Raw genomic sequence first — 17,530 nt, forward strand, 5'->3', positions numbered from 1 at the left:
GGGAGGAGGACTAGGTACAGAAGTTGTAGTTTAAAAAGAGCAACAATGTATTTAGCGTATCAAAAACATAAGTTTTAAAATTTATACCTATCCATCAAAATACTACGATTTTTTAAATGTCACCATATATTAGAGTTTGTCCAGCTTAAAAAAAAAATTGTTTAGCACAATTGCTACTAGAGGTATCACAAAATTTTATTGCAGCATTTAGGATAAGCGATTTTAAAGTACAATAAGTTCTACTTGGATGGTGAAATAAATTAAATACATACGTACAAAAAAGTATAACTTTATTATACACATTTGATATTTAGCTGATGAAACACAACTCAATGAAAAGTACTAATTAGTGTTAACTTAAGTACTTACATAAACCGAGACCAACACAGAATAGACTTAATCATTACAAAAAAAATAACAATATTCACCACAGCCTGATACAATATGCTTTTTACATTATTTGTTCTTTTCCTAAGTCTTCAAATTCTTCAAATATTACAATAGTATATTAATAATATAAGCATAATAAGTGGAATACGTGATACGGTAAATGATTGCTCGATACAAGTTGCAAGCAAAAAGCGACAAATACCTTTAAAAAACCATTCAGGATTGAGATCTACGGCCCTGCCAATCTACAAAAATAGGTAGTAAATGTAAGTTTTCTTAATGTGTAAAATATCAACAAAATATTACAGAGAACACTGTTGTGTAATATACAATGACAACCTCACAAAGTGGTTTTCTTAAACGTTAAAAAAAGAGAAACAATATTTTATATTTACCTTCAATTTTGAACATAATTTTCTTTAAATAATAATCTAGAAAGTGTTACACCCACAAAGTGCTTCTACAAGTCACAACCAGGTACTAGTACTTCCTGCAGAAGCTGGTGAAAACAATACTTAAAAATTACTTGGTAGAAAGTCTGAGAGATATATTTTTTTTTTAATGTGGCAGCACTATGTATGTACTGTAATAAGATAATAAGTTGTAAGTTAGTTACTACATACAATTTATTAAAAAATTATATAAGATTTAATAAGGCTTAATAATAAAAATGTTGTACATAAAATATAAGAACTGATCATGTTTTTGATTTTTCACGTAAAATCTGTATAGTTCCTCTATGTTTGACATTCAGAGAATACTTCTCAGTATAATTGAATATAAAATACACAAGTAACAACAGTGATAAAGATTACAAATTATTTATGCTGCAGACTGACCTGTAGTGATTACAATTTTATTATTTTCACAATGAATACTAGTTACAATTTTTAGTAAAACTGAAAACTACTTCAATGTACAATCAATTACAATTTGTTAACTCTATAAAATGTAGAAAAACAAGAAGTGTTTGTCAGCCACACGTTTAGAATAAACTCCACCAGATTTAACAGTATAATATAGATTTGTGAAATCACAATAATGCAACACAAAAAAGTTTACTGTTGTAACATAATAAAAAAAACATGTTGACCTAAGTACAAACATAACAAATAACGCAGTACGAATGAATAGGTTGCATGAAGTGTATAACCTATGTGCATGTAGTCCTACACATATTAACACATTAGTATGAACTATAAAACAGTATTATGTAGAGTGTTATGTTATCGATTTAGCAGAATCCCTGCCTTCCTCATTTATACCGTTTTGTCAGAAAATGGACTTTACGCAAAACATCTAACTGACCAACACTTCACTTTTTTTTATTAGAGAGTTTATAAAAGGACACCCAATTAATAAACAATTAAATACAAATGGGCATATAATGATGAATTTTAATAACAATCTTTCATATTTATAATTTGGCATTCCAATACGAACATAATAATAATTTTTTCAATCAAACTCAATAAATTAGTATATTGTTTTATTTGATTTTAAGATATGTGTTTAGCATTAATTACAGAGTGCTGACTTGTGTACATTTACATTCATGTTTATACAATATCTTGGCAATCTTGCATTTCAATGTCGCGTTGTCTCAATATACATGACATTCAGTATAAACTTATAAACGAAAGATCCAGCTTTATTGCACTGTTGTTATTCAATGTTAGTTAAAATATTTTATTATCATCGTATATAATAAATATACAATATCTCTGACCATAAAAATGTAAATGCTGTGAGAGATAAATATACAGATTATAAACACAATATTAGCCTGTATATCTGGGAAGTTTTCATTCTTTGTTACTTAAAACAATATAAAACAGCATTAAAGTATTTTCCCATCATAAAAATCAAGTTATCTCAATAAAACATACTTATATTAAATTTTATAAATAATGTATCAATTGAATTAAAAAAATACACAAAACAAAAACAAAAAGCAGTCACACTGTAGACAACCAAGATTATGTGTGATATAAAACAAGACTAGTATTATATGAACAGAATAGTAAAACATATATACGCTAAATTCGTGACAGTGTAAAGCTTGAAAACTTTATTCCTATTAACATATTATATAAACCCTATAATCTGATTTAAAACTAAATTCATACATTACATTATTGCTGTTTTTTTTAAGAAATATTGTTGATGATATTCACCATATAATTTTTCATATTAATGAAATAATTTCCTCTTTAAAATTAAATTGGAAAAATCAGTTAAATTTAATATTTAAAACATGACATTCGTTTCACACCAATTAAGATTTAAGATCTTATAGAATGTTTGGTACAGCAGAAGGAATATACTGATGTCTGGCCTGTCAGAAAGGACAAACCAATGATTGTGAATGAGGGTTAAGTCCCCTAAACACTGTCCGACTTGGTCGGATGGTAGACTAGGTTAGGATGGGGTTTGATTGTTTATGATGATGGGCGCACCGTACCCTACTGAGTTGGGTGAACTTCTGATTTTTCAGCTCAGATGTAGACACACGCAAACTGTGTACATATCGTGTTTGGGTCTTGTGCTGCCAACCAGACCAAACATTTGTATGTTCCAACTTCAAACTAACCTGCAGTCTGGTTCACCGGACCAAGCTGGATAGTGTATGGGGGCTTTAATAATTGATTGAGTTCATAATTATAGTTAAACAAACTTATTAATACGCTCACTATCACATTTTTCTAATAGAATATTAGCCACTGTGTGTTTTGTATGTAATGTTCATTTATACTGTACAATATTTATTTAAATTCTTCATGCTTGATCTATGGCAGCGTTGAGAATACTATACTAGCCAACTACTTCTGCAGTATACATCAGTGTTACACGCAGGGCGACTTAAATTTTGTATTACCATATTTTAATGAATGGGTTCAACTTAATGCTATGAACCACAAACTGTTCTTAATAACTGTTCTTTTTGCTACCACATCTACACACCAGATACACTCAGAATATTCCTACTGAGCTATACATACCATAACATATAATTAGTTTCTGTGCTTACCTGACTGAATAGTTACTTATTTCAAAAAATATAATGTGATTTCTAATTTAAAGAATAACTGATTTAAATTTGAAAGTACTCACAGACCTGCATGATCAATAAAATACATAAAATACATAAATTTATCAATGACTAATTAATTAAACTAATATTTAAATAAATTAACAAATATTTTCTATACAATGTCGTTAAAAAATTAAAACAAATAAATGAGCACATGATCAAGTGATTAGATAATTTTGTAGTCTAAATTTTCCTACTTAAAATAATGTTTATTTCCATACACACTTTGTGAAGTGATACAAAAAACCAACAAGAACAATGTTTTGTACATTTTATTTTCAATAATTAATTGTTGAAAAGAAATCCACAACATTTTATATTGTTTGTTTTTCCTGTTGGAACTAAACTGAAATGCACATTTTTATTAAATTCACCGAAGTGCACAGAGCATTAGTTCCTATTAAATATTTTGATTTTTTTCCAGCTAAAACAACAACCTATAACAAAATAAAAAATAAAAACTACAACCGGACCAAACAAATACAAGCCAACAAAATGAAACAAACAACAGGCCATGTACTGGTCTTTTCAACAATCTTAGTATTTATATAAAGCTGTACACAGTTCAATATTTATAACAACAAATCATAAATAAATAGCTGGCAAAGTGTTTTTGTTGATATTAATATTCAAAGTAATCGAAACATTTTAGTAACATATACACTTAAACATAGTCTATTAGAATAACAAGTCTTTGTTTTACTATTGTTGTTCATATTTGCTCCCTTAACTCAATATTGACAGTATTTGGTTCATGTGTTTGTGATCATCATGTATGTCAATGATAAATTATTCTGGGTCCAGCACTCTTTTGGCATGATTACATCTACTAAGATAGAAATCTATTGTATAGTAACTTAACTCTTTAAGTGCCTAATTTCCAATGATGCTGTCACCCGGTGGTACTCTTAGTATGTAAGAACATGTAGCCATGATTGTATGTATTATTTAATGTGTACCAATAACTAGAATAGTGTTAGCGTGAGAAGAGTAGACGTTAGATAAGTAATAGATATACAACATTATCATTAACAAATTTATTGTCACTGCTCACACAGCAATCTACAGATCATTAGCACTTTGGACAATGATATGTACAGAGCGATAATCGCTCTTAATGGGTTGTGTTATTTAAGCCCTGCGAGGCGCAGCAGTAATCAGTCTCCGCAGACTGCACAGTGAGGAACGGTCACAGTTTTTGTATCAGTCTCCGCAGACTGCACAGCAAGGAACCGGTCGCGGTAGTAGGCAGAATAGTTAGATGTTGGAATTGTGAAACATAAGTACCACAAAGTATAGTGTTAATAGTTTATTCTCAGTAGTAATTTTATACAGGTGTTTTCATTTTACATGTTGTGAACAGAGTTGTGCCAAGTGACTATTTTCAATAAACTTATTTTTAACCCGATGTACCGAGTCATCTCTTGAGTTCCTACTCTTCAAGGTGAACATTGTTACGGGTTATCTTGCCACTCGGGTAGCCCGCTAACCGTCCCCGCAACACATGTAGCCTGTTTTTCGTCCACCATGATCATCTTGAGCAACATCTTCATTTATCAATTTGCTGCCAGAATCTTGTGATTCACCACTTCAGATAGTGGTTAATAAATTGAATCCACATCTTGATCGCCATCATTCTCAGAAAAGTTACACACTACCGAGTGCCTAACAACACATCTGGATCATTCTAAAATGGATAAAACTTTCTTATAATTGTTACAAACAATTCCTGCCATACCGACTGAACAATAATCAAAATAGAAAATAAAAAATTACAGTAAAAGACTTCACAAACAAAATTGAAAAAACTAGGAAACAACATTCTGTTTCTAACATCAAGGAAAACTTCCACCGTGTGTTTTCATATAGTTCCTTAGTTGATCACCAAAGTGTTGTAGCAATTAAACAGCACTACTATTACTGTGGATTTGTAGTATTGTAGTTAAACAATTATCAAAACTACAGGCCAATGTGTATCATCTTACAGCTACCAGGTGTTGTGTAGCGAAGCAGCTGTTTGGCACGAGATAACACGGATCGCCTGTGTTAACACAACGTTAAGGGCAGATAAGGGGTAAAAGTTAAATCAATAGGATACCAACCTTGTTTAAAAGGCGCAATAGACAAAAATTCCACAAAACGGTATCTTGAGTTTACAGTTATTATCCAAACAACGGACTGAAACACAACAGTTCTAGTACTGACCAAACAATTCATTACCCACATCACCAATGGTGGGGACACAAACTCGCTACATGTAACATTATGATCCACAATCTCCTAAATGTTAAACTTTCAGTGGAAGACTGAAACCCACTAAAATAATCAAACATGAGGACAAAACTATCAATATGAACCAATCTAAACAATAACTACCTAAAAAGACATCAATAAAATATAACCAAACTTATCCATCACCTGATAAAACCAGATATCTGTAGAATAATTTCCAAAATTTCATTTTACAATATACTATGATATAAGTAACAATTCCTTGTGCCAGCATACAATTTCATAGGCTTTACACATGTATGAGCACTGCTGGTTTGAGTAAATTATATTTCCAACACCAATGTTAAGTTTGCCACAATCAAGAAAATCTGTCCAAAAGTTATATAATTATGGCCATTGTAATTTATTCTGGTCTTAGTATTTTTGTTCCATAGTTTATTTCGCCTTGATTCCAGATCAAGAATATATATATATACACAATGGATAAGTGACTAATCGATCCAGATCTGACTAATTTGCCTGGGTCTGAAATGTGACAGCCAATCTTCCTCATGCCAGCTGGTACAGAAGGAGGAATTCAGCTGTGCTCACGGAACCCAAATACTACCCTTTTAACAAATAAACGCTATGTGTATGGCGGGTTGCGTTTACATGCCAGCCGCTGAGATGAAGGCGCAATAATCTTTTTAACGTCAGTTTAAACTCACAATTTCGATTTGCCAATTAATATCAACAAACAAGTTATTTTGAAAATACGTTAAACAAAGCTATAAAAATGTAATAAAGAAAAACAATATATTTCCTATTATTGCTATTATTTGAATTTCTCTAATTATTTAATTTTCAGTGAATTCAATAATATTTCGTTAATTAAAGTACTGGAATAAATATAATTTTATAATAACAAATGTAACCTACAATGATTGCTTTTCATTCGAGTTCTTTAATCCCACTGAAATGGTCCTCCTCTTATGGGCCACTGTCACTGCTGTCTGTATCCGAACCATCTCCAACTGATACAATAAATGATTCTATAATATTGTCAATCGGGGGTTCTGCGGCTGCAAAATCCTTTCTGATTTCTCCATGTTCACTTTACTGACCACTCTTCTACATCCATACTTGGTACTTGTCTTCTCAGAGAACTTTAGCTTGAGATATAGATATGATGTATTCCTTTTAGCCACATAACCTTTGACTTAAACACAAATTAACTTAATGGATTGATGTCTAGGTGGTAGAGTGGAAGTCGTAAGACGTCATGACCCTCCAGCTGAACAATTCTGTTCAAGGCGTACCAGGCATGTCTTGGTTTATATAGCTGCACAAGTTTGTACAGTTCAGGTAAAACATATCGTCACTGAAAGGAATTCTGTTTTTTTAAAGCCACACCTTCATATCTTGCTTCATGCTTTTTGAAGTAGGAGCCTTATCAATTTGTTTCTTGTGGTAGGTTGCATTATCGACGATTGGTAGTGAATTTGGTTCATAGTTAAATTCAGCAACACTTTTTCCTTTATCCACTTCACAAATATTTCCCAATTCACGTTGTCGTGGTAGTCCCCATTTTGGTTGCTTACTTTCAACAGGTAAAAGCATTAGGCACGAATCCTTTCTCTCTACCCGCGTAAATAATTATCAGTCTCTCGCCCTTGTAAATCGGAACGTATAACCCTTTATTTGAGCCATCATACCAAGTTTGGTTAGATATGTGAGACGATTGTATAAAAGACTCATCTAAATTTATTACAGGGCGTCCTTGCTCTCCGTAATGTTTTAATGCTTTGTAATATGATAACCTTTTCTCTTGAATATCTGGCTTTTCAATTAATAATTTTCTCTAATAACTGTTCTACGTTATCAGCTATTTTGTGTGGTAAAACTTGCTTTGCTCTGATTACTAACCTTCAATTTTTAATGGTCTGTCTTTTCCTTCATAAACATTATTCACGGTTTTAAGAATTACTCTACCTCTCAATTTCGACTTTAGATCATCAAACATTATCAGTAAAAACAAAATTCCAGAAACCACCTCACTCAGCAGTCACAAAACAGACTGATTTTTAGAGAGTGAGATGAGTTTATCCCATCAATACGACTTTGAGAAAGGAGGCTGTCATTGATAAGTCGTAGAAAATGTTTTCGGGACGCAGCGCATAACGCTACCCCGCCACCTCTCCCACCTATCCACACACTCAAGGTCACGCGAGCCGGTAAAGTCCTCGAACTGTATGGTGGGAAGTGGCATGCTTAATCATGGTGTACTTGTTCGATCAATTGTGAATTTATGCGCATTGTGTGTCAATTAAACAATTTTAGTTATAATAAAAAAATAGAATAAATTAAAGCCGCTATAACATAAATTCTCTGTACTGATGATATATGTAACCATGCCAAAAAAGTTATGAAATCAAAGTTATAAATAACTTGCCTTTAAATTTGTTTGAACAATTATTAATCAACAGTAATCATCAAAATAAGAGCTTAAATTTAGTTTTATAAAATAAAGCACTCTATCTTACAATCTTATAAACAAAACTTTATATCTTAGAGTTAAGACATATTCAAGAATGAATATGAGCACAATTTTTTAACCTTCTTGTAGCAATCATAGAAGTTTTCTTCAATTTTGTAACAATACACAATAAGACATCCTGTAAACTTAAATAGATTAAAGAAATGTACTTCTGCAGCACAGAATAATGGAAATGACCAGCATTTCTTGTAAAAGTATATATCTATTGAAAGAGATTATTTTTGTTACTAATCTAACACATATAACACTTAAAAGAAATAGTGTTTTAAATCTGATATTTTTTTCATGTTGCTGCAAAACTTTTTGTTGACTCTTAAGATCTTGAATTAAATTCAAACTAATTTAAAAGTTTAAATCACATTATATTAAACCAACATAATTTTACCCAATACATACATTTTTTTTTACTGAAATAAAAACACTTGCCAGGCTATTTAAATAGAACTCAACTTATAAAAGTGAATGCTAACAACAATGAACACGTTTTGGCTCATAATGCCAACGACACAAAAATGTACGTTCCGTTATTTATAATCATTTGACGCATATTATGGTACAATATACTTACAATAGATACAGAAAGAGCTACAATACGATGATTGGGTCCCTTAGAACAAGTTAACAGTACGGCTACACTGCACACACTGGCAACATCCTAGACCTTCTACGTTTACAACAACCTGCACTGAAAAACTGCACAAAATCAAACACTAATTAACTATTACTGTTACTTATTTTAATCGCAGAAACTGTAAAGTACACTCAGTTTAAACTTTGAGATAAAACTACTACTCAAAATTTATTACGATAAACAATGAAACATTTATCAAAGAAGTCTTACTTAACTACTTTGATTCTAAGAGAAATATTTATAAAACTATACAACAAAATAATCTAGTAATTTTTAAACAAATAAAAAATTAAAGAATTAAAATATTCTTTATAAAATTCTTAATCTTATGAAGTGTGTTATTCAGTTTTAGGTTTAAGGCTACATAATAATGTCTTTAAAATTAATTTTATACAGGATGAATGATAAATTGCACAGTTTTAAAATACAGAACTAACTTAGGTGACAAACTTTTCACAGTAACAAACTTTCTATAATTAAAATAACCAATTGTGCTGAAACTTTAAAATAGTTTTTCTATTGTCTTGCCGCTTGAACACTTATTACAATGGAGTTATTACGTACAATGAAACCTACAATTCGATATGCAATAAAATATACAAATCAAATTCCCCACCAGTATTGACTCTGGAAATACCCAACTTGGTTTAATGGTACTTAATGTTTTGGTTCAAGACTTTATAACCTACAAAAGTGGAAAACAATAAGTTTAAATGCCAATGTTTATATCCTTTTTTAGCTACTTCCCCTATTATATAAATTTAAAAATTAAAGCAAAGGTCACTCCTACCCACTTATTTCACACCGCCCAATAGTGCACCTTCATTATTTTAGATTTTTTGCTTTTTGTCAATATCTTTCTTTGTAAATCAAACTGTATGGTAAGGAAATTGGGCTCATATGTCTAGGACCAATTACAAATCCAATAAATCTTTATATTTTACAAGTTAAGTCATTTCACTTTATTACATTATTCTGTTTAACAAAAAAATTTAACTAAGCACATGTTATTACTTTACCAGGTAAAATTTGAGAGACTTACTATACAATGTTGAAACCAAAAATGTAGCTTTAGCAGTTTTGGGTGGAATCAAGTGAAGTTTACCTTCTGTGTTCAATCTTAAACTTCTAGGGAATAGAAATGTCTTTCCAGCAACCTGTCATGTACTCTCTTAAATTGTTGTGCAGTGGTATGTTTTACACTTGGCAGCATGTTAAACAGTTTGGCTCCAGCATGTTTTTTTTATTGCTCAAACTATAATGGTGGAAACAGTACAACAGTTCTTTTTTGCGACGTAAGAACTCCTTATAGATTTGTTCTATATCCTCTCCAGGACTTTATGCTGTACTTTAAGTAGAATTAAAGGAAAAAGTTGACTATTTTAGTTACCCCTGGAGTACTTATTTGTCTGAGACTACAAATGAGAAGGGTTTTTGTACAGAGCTTCTTACATAATTCATAAAAATGCAACTTCCATCTTAGACTTGAGCCAATTAAAATACCAAAGTACTATAAAATACTCCAAACACCTGGAGTATCTGCGTTCCTGCTTTTGGCAGTAAAAACGGTTTTCTTCATTTAGGACCAGATTGTTTGGAATGCAAAAGCATTGGACCATATATATATAAAACATGCTTCTTTTGTATTAATTGTAAGTTCCTTATTTGTTTTTAATACAAGTGTATTATTGGTGTACCCAAAAACTCTAAAACTATTTCCTGTTGCTCAGAAAGATGTGAAACCAACTTGCTGAATTGAGTCGACCAATTCCAAAACTCACTAACTCCAAAATTTTTGAAATTGAGGTTTTTATAGTATTTGGCAGTATTTGGGGAGTTTTATAAGGTAGCAAAAGATCTTGTTCCAAAACTCTCTAATTCTTATGGAAATATCAATGTAAAAAACTGCAACTGCAACAAAACTCTCTAAATCCAATCCCTTTACTGAAATAAAACTCGCTAATTCATCTTCCTCCATTACTGTTTCAAAACTCTCTAACTCCAGGCTTCAACTAGCACACTTCAAGGCAGTACTGCAACAAAACTGACTAATTCCTAATCATATGATAGTCATTGGCAACATATTCTTCAAACAGAAAGTGGGCAGTTCCTTCAAAATAGTTATTATTTTGTGTTTATATATTGGCTACACTGTACAGCAGTGCATCTTGGGAAATTGTTTGTTTACTTCATTAGTTATTTCTGTTTTGTACAATATGGCTGATCCAGAGGTAACCTTATTACAAAGCGGTAATGTTGAACCAATGCCTGACAATTCCACGAGAAAGAGAAAAAGAAGAGTAGATAACTGGAAGAAAACCAAGGACAAAAAGAAGAGGTAAGCTAAACTATATTTATTACAGGACAACATAATTAAATTTGTATGTTTATCCAATGATGACATAACCTAAAACCCTTTAACTGTACACTAACATTTTCACAGCATTGATTGTTTTTATGATATCGGCTTGTATTTTATTTCTGTTTTAAATACTGGTTATTTAATTAGCTTACGGAATATGATTTGTTTCAGACACTCCGCTCAAGGATTCCCAAATATTCCAACTTGTGGACATCGTGAAAGAGCTAACGGATCCAAGCACTGTTATGACTGTTCCCGTCTTAATATGCAGGACATAAGACGTTTTCATCAGGGGTTCTACAAATCTTGCAATAAAATTGACCAAGATCAATTTATACTGAGGTACGCCAAAGGAAAAGTTCCAAAAAGACATCGGCTTCAAGGTCCTCATTCTTCTGAAAGAGGTATGGCTATTGAATATTTCATACCATCATACCGCAATGAAGGAGGAAGTGAATTGGTAAAAGTTTGCCAAAAGGCTTTTTTAGATATTTTAAATATTTCAAAATTTAGAGTACAAAGATTGTGCCGTCTTGTGTTTCAAACTGGCGAATCGCCAAAAGAACTTCGAGGTGGAGACCATCGTTCTAAAAAGTCTGAGGAAAAACTATCCAAAGTAAAAACCTTTATTGAGGCTCTACAACCTGTAGAGTCACATTATTGCCGAGGGAAATCCAGACGGCAGTACCTAGCAAGTCATTTAAGTATCTCTAATCTGTGGAAATCGTACAACAACACTACTGAAAATGAGTTTAAAGTCAAGTATGAGTACTTTAGGAAAATATTTGTAGAGAATTATAATGTAGGGTTTGGGTCACCAGCAACAGACCAGTGTTCTCAATGTCTTAAGCTGAAAGAGAAGATTCTATCTGTGGTAGATTTTGAAGAAAAGGGGAAACTGAAAATAGAATTACAAGTTCACAAAAAAAGAGGTAAGATGTTTTTTGAGCTATTGCAATCTGAAGAGGCTGGGACAATCACGTTTTCATTCGACTGCCAAAAAAATCTAATTTTTCCTAAGTTGACTGATCAAGCTGCTTATTTCTTACGACAGTTTTATGTATATAATTTTACAATGTGTCTCGGTTCTTCTTTGTCAAAGCAGACAGTTGAAAACACTTTCATTTATGCTTGGACTGAAATGGAAGGTGCGAAAGGTTCAAGCGAAATAGCTTCTTGTGTTCGCCATCGATTATCAGAAACAGTCTATCCAGAAAATGTACATACAATTAGATTGTTTGCAGATGGTGCTGGAGGACAAAATAAAAATACCATTCTTATTACAGCTTTACTAAACTGGTTATTGACTAAAGCACCTCAGCACATTAAGACAATTGTAATTCACTATCCGGTTCCAGGACATTCTTACATCCCACCCGATAGAGTTTTTGGGGTAATAGAGAGAAAAGTCAGAAAAGTTGAAAGCATCACCCATCCAAACACATACTTTGACATTTTTAGAGAAAGTGGAACGGTCAATAGATTAGGTTTGGACTTTGATGTTGAAAACTGGATGGAAGTATGCAGATCAACAGTAAAGAAGCCAGGTCAATGGCACTTTAAGTTTTCCACTTGTAAACGATTCATATTAACAAGAGGCAAAAAAGGAAATGGATTAGTAAGGGGTGAAGTAGCCTATAAAAACGATATAGGAGCGTCCAGAGGAATAGCCAAGAAAGGCTGTAGTCTGAGAAACATAAACCCCCAGATGAAACCAAATTCTGTTCAGGTTAATCCTGCAAAAGTTAAGGATGTAAAAACACTACTACGAAAACATTATGGGGAACAATGGGATCAACTGGAGTTTCTTAGGTACTACGCTGATCTATTTACTACCAATGATGGGGAAAACCAGGAACTTAATCAAGATGATCCTAATGAACATGAAGATCCAATGGAGGATGAAGTTTTAATCTTAGAGGGCAACTTTGCATTGTAAAAAATGAATTTAAAACAACAAAATGTATTTAAGTTTAATTGCATACAAAATTGTTTAATTTAAATACATATTTTTTCATTATTACAAGTTTTATAATATTTACCCAACCTTGTTGCCCTAAAACACAATGTTGCAACAAAACTACCTAAATCAAAACCGTACTGCAACAAAACTGTCTAATACCAATCTCCATTTCCAAAACTCTCTAACTCCAATATTTAACTGTTGTTTTCTAGTTCAACAAAAGAAATACATTTAATTTCTTACTGTTTAACCAATTAGTAGTAGGATTTATTATTCATAACAATAAAATAATTACTTGAGTGTTATACTTTAACCACTATAGTTTTTTGCTCATCCTGTAAAATTTAGGAAAGTGGAGTTAGTGAGTTTTGGAATTGGTCGACTCAATTCCTTGTTATGCATAGTGCTTAACTTTTCCACTTAGGCAACTGTAATTGAGGCATTCAAAATCTTACCTGAAATGTAGAAAAGATTGGTTTATTTATTGTATGTTTAGCTAAAAAACCATACAAGAGCAATATTGCAAACATTCTTTTAAAAATCCATGATGTCATGTAAGCAAATTGTCATGTTCAAAAAGGTGTAAAAGCTACTCCTGATAATTTGTTTTTAATTTTGATATTGGTAAGAATGGTATAAAGGGGATAGACTCATTTCTACTTTTGAGTACACTTTAGAAATTGTAAGGTGGGCTGGAAAAATCTTAAACTGCCATATACACATGTTTTCCATATTTTCTTTAAACACATAATGCTCAGTTATTGGTATACAATTAATAGATTGAAACAATCAAAATAGAATCTCCTGTGTCACTTCCAATCTTTAAGTAATTAAGTAAGTTCCAAGATGGAAATTTACATAGACACAAGTATGTAATAGTTCAACATATGAGCTCTGAGTGGTTGGACAATATATAATTGATAGTTCCATAGCGAATCCACAGAACCTCTAAGCCTTATAAGATTAGTCTCATGTTTAATAATTGAGAATTTTGTTTTATAAAATTACAGGACATTTCAAACTTAAATACTCCACATATACAAATACAAAAAATTATTTAACAAAGGCTGTAGTACTTATTATTAAAAGTGAGAGTTTAATTTCCAAAAATAGCCATTTTCTTCAATTGTGATTTCTTAAACATATTCAACAAAAGAACTAAGTTTTATATACATCTATTTAGGAAGCACTGCCAACCATATTCAGTATTCATTTTGTTTGTTTAAAACCATTCTTAAACATAATTCATAAAATACTCAATTGTTATACATTGTGTGGAACATTTCACTAACCCAACTTACAAAACAAATTAACAGATTTTTATCATTTTCATTTTTATTTAACCAATGAACCATTTCACAAGATTTATGTTAAGGCATTTTGATTTTGCCCTATTTTTTTAAGCTTCCTACGAACTTTTGTTACTTATTTGGATTATTTACTTCATGGATATGTGCAACTAGTGAAATCTGTGTGACTATATGCAGTTTAATGACTTTCAACTTTTAAACACCTTATATTTAAAACTTGTCCTATATGAGCCTATATTTGTTTAAATTTCAATTAATTACAGGGGTGCGCTTTTTCAATGAAAATAAAATTTTTGTTAATACGCCAGCTTCTTGTTTTTGAGTACCACATATTCCATGATTTTCAAAATAACAGAACATTCTAACAATGTAAAAGACTGAAAACCAGAAAGGCTTTTACAATTATTAAATTTTACCCTCAAACCCACTAAAATCTGTAGCAAAATTATTAGTAATTAATTGTTGGTTGTACATTGGCATATAATAAGTTAAAATATTATAAATTATTATGTTAAGAACGATGCTGGTGGTAAATTCAATTAAATGTTTGGTGCCATAAATTTTAACACTTTGTTTTATGTTTATTTTTAATGCTGGGTGAATAAAAAGGATAACAGGATTTTGGACATTTGCCATCGTTATATGATACAAAAATAGAACACTACATTTAGAGATCTGGAATTTATCTTCCTCTTTATGAGTCAAACACCCAAGGCATAAAGTTAAGCATGCACAAAAAGTATCTGCTGATCAACATATATACACCAAAGGTCATATAACTGATATTCCAAATATGTCAGAACCAAGACATATCCTGTGAACACCACAAACTGGGGGAAGTGAAAGTGGTGACTTTGAAGATGTAACAATGATTTCCCCATCACTATTCACATTATCTGGTGTGAAATGGTATGATTTGTGCTTTCCATGACTGTTATGGACTTTCAAAAATGTGCTTGATTTATTGACAACCAACTTATTACATTGACAAGTTTGACCTTGGCAAGTTCATTGTAATGTTATCAATTATTTATAGCATTTTTATGCATACTTAACTCTTTGCATTTGGTAGGCCGTTTAGTATGGTCCAAACTTATCCATCGCTTATTACAGGTAGTTCTCCTCTCAGCTTAGCGGGCTACAGCCACAGACAGTGGCTTGGCTAAGATCTGTGTCACCACTTGGTGTCTGCGTAACCATGTACATCACTTTGATTCGTATTTAAACGGCAGTATTTCACTCTCGGCTCTTTAAATGACTGATATTTAAGTAAAATTCTCAAACAATTTACTATTTATTAGCTTCAAAGTTAAAACTTTATCAACTGGTTATTTATTATTTGCTCTGAAAAGAACCAAGTAATTGGTCTCAAGTACGTCTCTGATATTAACCTATCATCTAATTTCCATATTTTGAGATTAATTGGCTCCACTATATGCTGTAGTATTTTAATAAATTGAAAGGATACACTATAGCAGCTACATTGATACTGACTATAAAAAACATTTGTTAACTATGTTCAAGAATTATTTTGCATGGTATATGCTGCAAATAGAGAAATATTAATTTAGTTAGTTATTTGGCTGATAGATTGCAGCACTTTCCAGCCACAACTGGATAAGGATTGAATTTTATAACTGCGCAAATACAGAGCAACATGTAGTGGTGTGATGAGCTGAACAGCCGTAACAGCAAGGGCCATTAAAGAGTGACCTCCACAAGCTGAGAATACAATCACATAATTTCAAATCCAAGTTCAAAGGGTATTCTTTTGACACCTGAAGGAGGACAGATTCTAGTTCTCAAAATATATTATTCTACTTTTTACACTTATTTTTATTACTTACACCTATATTTCCGACTCCAATTACTTAAAAATTGTTGTTTCAAACAAAAATTCAAACCCACTGACATCTTAGAGATATAATTCATCTACAGATATATTATGTATGAGTCAACATCTATGAGTTCAATTTGAAATAAAAATTCAAGCGGTATCTCAAAAATTATATTAAATATATTAATAAGATTCATTTTGAGAAAAATTAAACGTCTCCTAAAATTATTTAAAGCTTTTACTTTCCTTAAAACACCATAAATTAATAAAGACTAAATAACAGCCAATCGATCATAAGATCAATATCTTGGCAAAAAGAGATGGAATGTAATGTTGAGTGAATAATACTCAAATATATCTAACTCTCAAAAAAACCATCTTAAATAATATATATTTATATATATCAACAACGTATTCAATAAACTTAATCAAACTTTACAAGTGATTGTATAAAGCAAAAAAAATAATTGAGCAGACAAATAAATAAAATCCCCAAGAAATCTAAATAGATTTTGAGAAATTATAAATTGCTACTAAGAATACAATAAAGGAACTGAAGGTCCCCATCTTGCGACATCCTTACATCACAGGATTGCATAATAGTTTCTGAGCTATACAACATATATAGAACAATGTATAAATAGTATATACAGCAGAGCATACGTTAAGTACAGAATGTTTGTGCACATAACACTTGTAACATTAGCGCACAACACCTCTTGGCAGTTGTCGGAGCTCTTTCACCTGAAAAAACACTAGAGTATTAACAAACTTAACAAAAAGACAACAGACACAGATGTTAATTAAAAGTATGAACAAAATAGTTGAAATTGTAGAAGGGATCATGAACAAATCTTAGTTTTACAAGTCTAAGAATACTGCAGACACTAGGTTTTGAAAAAACACTGCACTGCACAAATATACATCTGTTTATGCTTCTTTGACATAAAGTAACTTCTTTGAAATAAAATAATAATGTAAAGGCTCTTAACAAATTGGTGTAACTTAATGTAACATGAACTATCAAGTCTCAACAAAGTTGCAATGAATAGAAAATAAGACACCAGCTCAACAAAGAAGCAACTTGATGCACCACAACCAATTTAAAAATTCAACATCACAAATGATCATATTAAAATAGTGTATGCCAATTAAGGATTAAGTTATTACTTTCA

At 31.4% G+C, this 17,530-nt stretch overlaps 2 protein-coding genes across 3 annotated transcripts in view; one reads left to right on the top strand and one right to left on the bottom strand.

Moving 5' to 3' along the window:
- Positions 1-273: 273 nt before the first annotated feature.
- Positions 274-17,530, bottom strand: part of LOC124360179 (BTB/POZ domain-containing protein 7) — a 46,082-nt gene continuing 28,825 nt past the window's right edge. For both annotated transcript variants that reach the window (XM_046813563.1, XM_046813562.1), the window contains exon 14: positions 274-17,099. The gene's annotated coding sequence lies outside the window, so the exon portion shown is untranslated. The remainder of the gene's footprint in view (positions 17,100-17,530) is intronic.
- Positions 10,947-13,379, top strand: LOC124360180. The gene is made up of 2 exons (XM_046813564.1): positions 10,947-11,221; positions 11,417-13,379. The coding sequence occupies exons 1-2, from the start codon at positions 10,947-10,949 to the stop codon at positions 13,182-13,184; spliced, it is 2,043 nt and encodes a 680-aa protein (XP_046669520.1). The 3' UTR covers positions 13,185-13,379.

Source organism: Homalodisca vitripennis, chromosome 4 (genome assembly GCF_021130785.1).
Source record: "Homalodisca vitripennis isolate AUS2020 chromosome 4, UT_GWSS_2.1, whole genome shotgun sequence".
Classification (NCBI taxonomy): domain Eukaryota; kingdom Metazoa; phylum Arthropoda; class Insecta; order Hemiptera; family Cicadellidae; genus Homalodisca; species Homalodisca vitripennis.

What these genes read in the sequence shown, in the direction of transcription:
- LOC124360180 (XM_046813564.1), top strand. Translation starts at nt 10,947, where the DNA reads ATGATAGTCATTGGCAACATATTCTTCAAACAGAAAGTGGGCAGTTCC. An exon ending in ACCAAGGACAAAAAGAAGAG is followed by an intron (nt 11,222 to 11,416) that starts GTAAGCTAAACT and finishes GATTTGTTTCAG; the next exon opens with ACACTCCGCTCAAGGATTCC.